This window comes from Halyomorpha halys, unplaced genomic scaffold (assembly GCF_000696795.3).
Source record: "Halyomorpha halys isolate HHAL.00 unplaced genomic scaffold, Hhal_1.1 Scaffold203.1, whole genome shotgun sequence".
Classification (NCBI taxonomy): Eukaryota; Metazoa; Arthropoda; class Insecta; order Hemiptera; family Pentatomidae; genus Halyomorpha; species Halyomorpha halys.
Genome location: NW_027108332.1, coordinates 230394 through 240539, shown reverse-complemented (window position 1 = coordinate 240539; position 10146 = coordinate 230394). Strand labels below are relative to the sequence as shown.

The following is a 10146-nucleotide window of genomic DNA, read 5'->3' as shown; positions in this document are numbered from 1 at the left end:
CCAATTTAACTTAGATCAGATTTACTAAATGTATTATAATGTACAGTTGTAAATAGCAATAAATAAATATTAAAAAAAACAAAAAAAAAAAAAGTTATTGGTTTTGTTCAATTATCTAGACTTAAAAATACACAATTTCCATCTGCACTATGATTTGTTTAATTAACTGTACATCACAATTGTGTTATAACAACTGAATTTTATTTTTTCTACCAAATTTATGTCTTGTAAATATTATTTCAGATACTTTTTATTTATATAGATTTTTCCCCAATAGGTCCATTGCCAATACCTCGAAGTACACAAAGTCCTAATGAACCACGTACAAAGAGGGTAAGAAGGCTTAGTTCTGCAGAAGAAGAAATGGACTTAGGGAATAGTGGTGGAGGTTCCAGGGAAAAACAGGGAGCAGGTGGGCCAACAGAAGTTGGATATTATGGCCAAAGCCCAGCTTCTCTCTCATCTCAAGCCAGTTGGCACTCTGATGTTGAACATGGTGAGTCATTAATATGTTGTTTTGCATTTGAAGATGTTCATTTACACATGTTTATATCTAAATAATGTCAACATTTATTGTACATATTTTTTCTACTTTATTTTTTGCACCATTAGAGTTTCTATTGTGTTTATTTTATCAAATTAGAAATAAATAAAACATTCTGAATTATATTTTTTACTAAAAACAAATATTAGTTGGTTTAAATTAAAATATGAAATTTGCTTAAATTATTTCTTTGAACATGAATAATTTTAAAGTTTTCAGCTCTGAGTGAAACATTACATTTTAGAGACCAGCTGAAAAGTAATCAAAATTGATCTTAGCATAATCAACTCTCTTTCTTGTAAATATTATCCGAAAATTCATAATCTTAAAAGAATTTTATTTTAAAGTTTCTGTCGTTTCAATTGCTTACTAATATTTTGAACTTCTTAGAATAACTTTTCACATTTTAGAAAACGAATTGTATACTTAATAGTAATAAAAATTGTTTACAAATCCCTACATTATATCAAGGATAGACTTATTCTTATTTCCTGAAATGTAAAATCACAGTATTTTTTTTTTTTTTAAGTGATTATTTTCAATAATATTTGTAAGCACTACAAGAATTTTTTTTTATAAGTAAATTTCTGACAATTGTACAAATATATTTACATTAAATAAACAGATAATGTTTTGAAAATATGTTAAAACAGTTAAATAACACTGTAAATAAATATTGTTACATTTGCTAATACAAGGGCTGAAAAAAGTACTTGAACTAAACATTATTCATTGCTTGTGTCATAAAAGCTTTTATTTAGAATCAAAGTAATAATTAAGATCTAATATTTTTGTAGCATTGCATTATAAAACAAATTGTTTTATTTATGAGTCCCTGAAAACCACATTGACTCCAAAAAAAAAAAAATGATTTTTGATTTACAATTAATGACTAAAATGTTTAAAAATTAATTATTAATAACAAGATATATACATATGTAAATGTTCATTAAGGAAAATATTAATAAGAATAAGTCTACAGCATTTTATTGTTTAGTTATTTCAGTAATAACAAATACAGATCAAATTTCAGTCATGTTATTAAATCTACTTCAACACTACTCAACAAGGGATTGATATTCATTTAATGAATTTGAAGAGGAATTGGTAAATTTAATAAATTTTATTGATACCAATTGCTTACATCTCATTTTAAAAGTTTTAGTACACTTAAAACAGATAATGTAAACTCTTACTTTTGAAACTTTTACTCCCTATGCCAATATCTAAGGACTAATTTAGACATGTATATAACCATTCATAATTTTAGAAACACTTTTATCTTCATAGATAGATAGTTTGGCAGTATATACACCCTATCTATCTATATATTACACACTAGCGTTATGTAGGCATTTAGTTATATTCTATTTAGGCTAGATAGTAAATAACTTGTAGATATAAAGTAAAAAGATTTTTGCTTAACACTAAAATACTCCTTTGTTATTTATATTAAACATAAGAAAGTATAAATTTTAAAAACTTAGGAATTAGCATCTATGCTATGAATATTCCATCTTTTTATTATTTATTTTTTTTAGTATTAGTTGGCTCTTTAAAGCAAAATGAATTTTTTATTTTTATTCTACATTTAATAACTACATCAAAATAGCTTATTAACACTCAATTTCTTTTGTTTTTTCAAGTATGTCATGACTATTTAGGCATAGAGGAGTGGTTGTAGACTTAGGTTAGGTACTGTAGGAAATAACAGGAAATGGTTTTGTTTCAGTACCTCCTTAAATTGCATGATGTCACAGCAGACTAACAGGTACTACTTGTGTTGGATGTTCTTGGTGTTAATCCTCTTTGCCCTTTCCTGTCTTTACTATCTTATCTTATTTTATTTTAAAAATTAATTGAAGTTTAGCAAAGCATATTAGTGCAGCTTTATGTCCTTTTTGTTTATTTTTTATTTGATGTACATATTTATTTTACTATTATTCTTTTGTAGTGATGCGAATTCACCAAATAAATTATCTCTGAAAAAAAAGGCAGACAAATATAAGAGTTAATAGTTCAGTAAATATTGGATATTCAATCATTATTTTTATGTATATTAACTATTTTGTCTCTTAATTGGAACAATTTTTTAAGACCATTACTTTTTATTTTATTTTAATTAGATGTTGTGTCTACATACCAAGTCATAATATTTAGGAAAAATAGTTTTCCATTTTTGGTCAACATTACAGCTCCATAACAATAATATATCTTTGAATTTTTATTGTTTCAATTGTTTTGCCCACATAATAAAAAAATAAATAAATAAATATCTGTACCTACACATCAAAAAATATATTTTTTTTTTACATCGTTGATAAAAGAATAATAAATGCAAAATCACTTGTAATATTGTGTTTGATATTATATATAATGTGATAGTATTAATAATATAATGATATTGCTATTGCAAATATAAATGATTTCATGTTCTTTTCTTTCTTGAATTTAGATAGATATTTCAGTTAATAAGTTAGATATTTCATTGTGTTAATATAAAAATAGACAATAACTTCAAATTTAGAAACTTTCTAAAGAATAGCTACTGGCTTCCTTTATACAAGAGAAGGCCACTGGTCCCAGCATTAGATTTTTAAAATAATATTGTAAATTATTTTGCATCAGTTCTTATCATTTTGTTCACTATTTTTAATGAATTTCAGAATAGTGTATATAATATGAAATTAGAAATAACTATTGACCTATATTAATTTCATCAATAATCCAAGATCCTTTGAAAACTCTGTAAGGAAATATAACATCACTACCAACAATAATCAAGAAATGAGACTTGATATTTTGTTATAATAGATGTTGAAATATTTTAAGTTATAGGTTTAAAATGACTACAGCTTGTTTACTTTAGTTGTTTTCAAATAAAGACATTTAATAGTTGAATGAGACTTGAAAATACTTTCTAAAGACCCTTGGTGTAAATTCCTAATAATTGATTTGTACATAAAATAAAGATCTTTTGATTTATTTTTTTGGAAAATTTTGATCTAAAAATGTTTATAAATTTGTAATTTCATATTTTTATTTTAATGTGATATTAATTTTGATCACTTATTATACAATGAGTCTGCCTTCTTCTCTACTAAAACTTAAATAACTCAAAATTTAGTTGCTCCTTTCTCCCTTTGTTTCCTATTGAAACCTGTCATCATATTATTTATTTTTTTTTTTAATTTTATTTTGCCTCAGTCAATATGCCTGCTATTGATGTGAAATTCTTCTTAGTCCATTGATGTTTAGATTGATGTTAGCATTATCAACCTTTAAGAACTCTGAATCAATTGAGTTAAAGTTTCTTTCTTACTGATATTTCTCAAATTGATTCATTGTTCTTTGTAAAATATCACAAACTTTCACTTCCTTGTTGTTGCTCATCATTATCAGCAATATACACCCACCCAGTGAGACCTGAAATATATGAAACTGAATATTTAAAAAACATATATGTAATTTCAGAAATTTAAAAAAAAAAAAACTATTGAGTTGTCATAAAACACTTGAACTTTGCTCTTCTAATCATTTGGCAAGAAGTTAATTGAAAGCATAGGAGATTATAAAGTGCCTAAGAAACATTGCAATAATACAACTACATTAACAAACACTTTGAAAAATATTAAAGAAATTCACTCAATTTTCTACTCATTTAGAAGTAAAGCATTTTTCTAATGGAAATACCAACTTCTTGTTGGTTATCTTAGCTAGGCACAGTAATAAGCAATATTCCACAGTATTTTACACTATCAACAGTATATTTCTATTATACACATGGTTTGTTAAAAAAAGATTTCTACACCTTTATTAACTATATACAATTACATTAGGGTACACCAAACTATGTACACTCATAGATCGTTTAAAATATTTTCACACCAAATTTTAAACAGTAATTAAGAATACACACAAAATAGCTAAAATAAATATTAAGCTTATTTTGATTCCCATCAACATAACTAAGATGAGAAATTACATAATAGAAATGAAAAACATGATTTTTTATTATGTTATGACAAATTTTTAGAACTATTTTTAAGATTTAGTATAAATATATATGTATATGTATAAATGATTTCATTTAAACTTAATTTTTTTCACTTTAATTAAAGTAATAGCAAGCTAATCATATCATAATAAGATGAAAATATACTCCTCAGAATGCGAGAAATCAGTTCACATTATTATTATTTTACTCACTATAGTTATAAATAATCATATAAATTTATAATAAATATTACAAAAATAAGCAGACAAATAAATAAAAGGAAAATAAATCACACTAGATTTCTTAATAGATAATTATTGAGAAGGTACATAAATTGATAAAATGGAAACAAGTTACATTGTCCTGATTGAAAAACTTTTACAAAACAACTATTACATTTTACTATTCCTTTCATTTATTTGCCAATACCTTATTTTGTAAAACAAAATCTGTTCTGTCAATAAAAGATGACTACATATTATTCATTGTACTTTGTTCTCTTAAATTGTCACATCTTAAATAATCCTACATTTAATTTTGTGTTGGTATGAATTAAATCTTCAAACTTTAGTTGTAATCTGAATTTTGTGGAAGTCAGTAAGAATCTTAGTTATTGAAACATAGAATTTTTAATGAGGAATAAATTAGAAGTTGTTTTCCTTTGTTTTGTTCCGCCTTCTTTGATAAGTACAAAATATTGATGTGGAACTTGAAGTCCGCTTTACTTGCATATTAAAATATGTTAATATCACTATTAATTTTACCAGAAAATGAGAGCATAACATTGAAATGAAAGTTATTACCAGCAGTTAGTTCATTAGGATGAATGGTATTAAATATTTTCTTCTCTAGGTTTTCTACATTGAACCCATTATTTTAACCATCATATATTCAAATTAATAAGTACTTGAAGAATGAGTTGCAGATCCAGGAATTTTCAAAGACACCTTTGTTTCAGGTGAAGTTCGTTTAAACAACTTAAACTTTCAGATAACATTTATTCTTAAATTGAGAAGATAATAATGGAATAGCCTGTTCTATTTGTATGTAATAGAAAAAGTTTTCAGAAAGAAAATAATAATTTTTTTCACCTCTAGGAGGTTCGCCAACGGCTGAATCCCCTAGTGTGAGGAATATATGATATTCTGTATTCTTTAGGACTATTTTCTTCAACAAAACAGTTCTTTGATAGTAAAAAAATTGAGCCAAACAATTTCATTATTCTATTTTAGAAGAAAATATAAAAATCTTTCATACAGACTTCACTTATTGAAGGTTTCTTAACATATAACCACATCCATTTCTTTCATATTTTCTTTTCCAATTTCTCATTATCTCTTTCCCTCCCTCCACACTCATCTCTCTTCACAGACGCATACATTAACCATCACTATTGATAAGGTAGTGGTCCCACCAATGGTGGAAGAAGGAGTTCCAGAAGGTTCATGTCCCTTGGTAAAAAGCATAATAAAAACCCCACTACCATATATACACCTTAAATTTGTTTTGTTTTTAATTGAGATTAGAGATGTAGTGTCCAACATCTGGCGATTGCTAAAATAGCATTTTTTTCACCCCAAATATATGTTTCCATTTCCTTAAATACAACAGTATCAATATTTCATCTAAACAGCATGATAATTCTAATGTAGGTATACCTAGATTTTGTTCATGATAAAATTGTAATTATTTATTTATTTATTTATTTATTATTTTTTATGTGTCCAGTAGTTGCTAACACTTAAACACTTTTATTATAGATTAGTTAAAAATGATATTGCTTTCGGTGGAAATCTATAGTATTGGTGTTTCATATCTCCATTTAAATTACCTTAATTCAATGTTCCAGCCTCATCATGGCATTAACATACTAAAGTAATGCATATATTTTATTATAATTGAATATAAAAACATATAGTTATTTAAATTTGAATATACAAAAATAATCATGGCTTAACTTAGTGGCACAATCTGTCTAATAGTGGCACATCTGGCAAAAAAAACTTTTTAATTTTATTTGGAATTGGACATACTTCAAAGATAGTACCATAGACTGAGATTACTTTTTTTACCAGGGTTACCCTATAGACTGACCCAAAGCTAGTAAGATTGTTACAAAGTAACGCCAATGAACGGTACAATTTATGGAATAAGTCAAAAATGAAATAAATAAAATATATTTTATGTCAGATTGCCCATTATTAATGCAAAGCTATGATATCTTTATTGATATATAAATATTAAAGTAATAAAATAAAACTAAAAAGTATATTAATTCAGTAAAATTGGATTAATATAGTGAATTAAAATATAATTCAACTTCATATTAATTTATATAAACATTCGCTAATATGTCATCTATTTTTATGTGTATAAAATCAATCTAAATTTTCAAAAAATATAATGTTTTAAATTTTAAACCTATAGTAAAAGTGTTTAGAAAAAAAATAACTGTTTCACTGTTGGCTGTATGTTTAGTTATATGTTTTTTGTTAATGTTAGATTTACGTACTTCTGTAATTATTGTTATAAGTATTTATTACTATTTACATAGAAACATTTACATACATTCATATAGATGAGTGTATGTATATTTGTGTGTGTATGTATATGGGGGTATAGGTGTCTGCTTATGTGTATGTATTTGTGTCTTTATTTTTAATGTTTATGCATGATATTCATAAAACTGTGAGATATATTCAAAAAGTGATTTCAAATAAATTATAAAATGTTAGTTGTCATATGATCTTAATCTAAAGGGTTTATATTTTTCTTTAATGGTTCTTCTTTATATACTATCCTTTAAATGCAATGAAATCTTTTTTTTTTTAACTGATTTTCCCTTGTATGAGACATCAAAAGTTTATTTTATGGTACTGGAAGATTATTTATTACTGTTTGATATTGTTTCATGGAAATTAACCTTTCAAATGTCTCTAACACCAATATCTCTGTTAAATATTTACTATCTCTTTACATTCTCTGTATCTTAATCTATAGATGCTTGAAAAGGTTAAGTAAAAATAATGAAAAGGGATTGTTGACTGCAAACAATTATCTCAATTCCATAAAGGATTGGATATATTTTAAATTACTTTATGAATTTATAAAATCTTTATTTTTGTTACTAAATACTATGAATAATTATCTCAATACATATGATCATAGTTTGGGAAGAATAAGCATATGGTTTTTCAATTTCTATTTGGATTTTATTAAGTAATAATGCTAATGTTTAAATGTATGAATAATGAATTTAAACAACCATGGAAAATGGTTACAGACTAAATTTTGAAATCAACTAATGTTAGAGAATAAGTTAAAATCATTGTAGGAGAGTTAGAACATTTCTAAATTCCTACAAAGTAGTTTTTCAAATACCCTTGATTATTTTACCATCAGTGAATGATGGCATTTTCTCACTTCTGGTAAGAGAGGCAAAGAAAAATCGTCCAAAAATCAAGTTTCTATTCCTATAATCTATTCCATGAGGTGTATAAATTACTTTTAACAAATCCCTAATCTAGGAACATAGATATAGATTAATTCTACTAGTGCCAATCAGGAATAGTAAACAAATCAATAATGATTTATCAAAACTGTATTTGGAACTAAGGAAATGAAACCTAATAGTATGCTGATTAGTAATCAAATTTTAATCTTACAAAATATTTATTATTTATTCTTTTCGAATAAAATAGATGCTACATAATCATTTGTAGTGTTCTGAGATGATTCTGTCTGTTGTTACAGACACACAGATTTGCATCAGTAATGAAAATTAAATCCATTTAGTTAATTTAAAATTAGCATCGAAAAATAAATTAAAAAAATTATAGTCAACTCAATAATAATAATCAATTCAAAATATTCATCAAAAAATATCAATTACATTATATGTATAGTTAAATCCATAAAATTATATTTATAACAAATACTAAAATATTCTGGATTTAATGGAATTATACATTCATACATTATTATTAAATTAAATGTGTGTTTGTGAACATATGTTTACAATTAGTATACTACATATATATAAAAAATTAATATTAGGAAAATTGGGGTAAATGCATTAAAGGGGGTTTATCTCCTTTTTTTTTTTTTTTGTGAGAGCCATCATCTACAGTAATTTGAATTAAATCCATTCACTTGAAATTAATATAAATGGTAGCTCTCTCAACAATTTTACTATTTGAGAAAAATTCCCATTTATGAACTTGTTCTGATTCATCTTTTATAAATATATATACACAGATACAATTAGTATATGTAAATAAAAAACATTATATATATATATGTGTGTGTGTGTGTGTGTGTGTGTGTGACTTAATTATATACATTTTTCCTTTAATACTTAAATGGTAACAGTGACCATTTTATTTAGTTTTCTAAACTAAATTATCATAGGAAAAACACATTTATTTTGATGTTTCTCTCCTATGAAAAAGTTTATTTGACCAAAGGAATAACTTATTTTAAGTCATTTTCATTAAATCAGTCAAAAATATCAATATTTTTGGGTGCACTACCTATTACCTAACTTCGGGTCATTTTCTTGAAAACAGGAACAATGTTGTGATATATTTTGCTAATACCTATAAATTTATGTAAATAAATAAATAATCGGCTATAAACATATACATTTATAGATTGAATTCCAAAATTGCTTGATAATGATGGATCTACTTATACCTAATTAAACGATAGTGTTACTGAAATATATTTGACCCTAGATCATGTTTGATAATATCTTTCCATTGTATTTCAGTTCATTAGTGGAAAGTGAATTTTATTTATATTTTTTGTCTTATTTTATGATTTCTATTGAATTTTTCATCAATCACTAACCAAATTTCTTAGAGTATGACATATTTAAAATAATATTCCAAGTGTTATAATTATTAATTATTATTAATTAATTAATGCTTAATACTACTTTTGTTAATACTTGAAATGTTTATTGATACTGCTTAGGTTTGCCTTCCCAACATGGCAATGTCGCACCTCTGGCTACAGCAACCTATTATCAACAAAGTGAAAATAGTCCTGCTAAATATCCAGAAAATGGTCATGACACATTATCAGATTTTGTGACCTTTGTCTGCCAAGAAGCAGAGAATGCTCAGAACCAGGTAAGTTTATTCAATTTTGCTTTGTTATTTTATTGGTATAAATAAAATAAGTAATTTATCTGTATGCAACTAATTATGTATTATGTAATGCATTTTATGAATCCAGTCGCCCTTTTTTCCCAGAATGGATAGTCTCCATGCGAAGTTAGAACAAGACCTTCTTGATTAAGATAGGCCTAAAAGTTGAAAAATAGCTCAGAAAATAGCTTTAAAAAAAGATATTAAAGCTATATATAGTGAAAAATCACCTTATTGAGAATTATTAACTTAATGCAATACAAGAACCAGATATTTATATACACCAGAGGATATTTACTTAAATAAAAAATGATAAGCTATATTGTTTAATTGTAGATATCATTTTCCTTCATAAATGATTATTTTATTTGTGTATATTTAACAGTTTTATTTAGTTAATTTCTCTCTCTCTCTCTGTCTCTTTCTCTCTCTCTCTCTCTCTCTCTCTCTCT

At 25.2% G+C, this 10146-nt stretch overlaps 1 protein-coding gene across 10 annotated transcripts in view; it reads left to right on the top strand.

Moving 5' to 3' along the window:
* NfI (Nuclear factor I) overlaps positions 1–10146 on the top strand; it is a 351941-nt gene that overhangs the window by 322850 nt on the left and 18945 nt on the right. For all 10 annotated transcript variants that reach the window (XM_014418607.2, XM_014418604.2, XM_014418609.3 and 7 more), the window contains 2 exons: positions 278–496; positions 9519–9676. In XM_014418607.2, coding sequence (XP_014274093.1) covers positions 278–496; positions 9519–9676 — 377 coding nt within the window. The remainder of the gene's footprint in view (positions 1–277; positions 497–9518; positions 9677–10146) is intronic.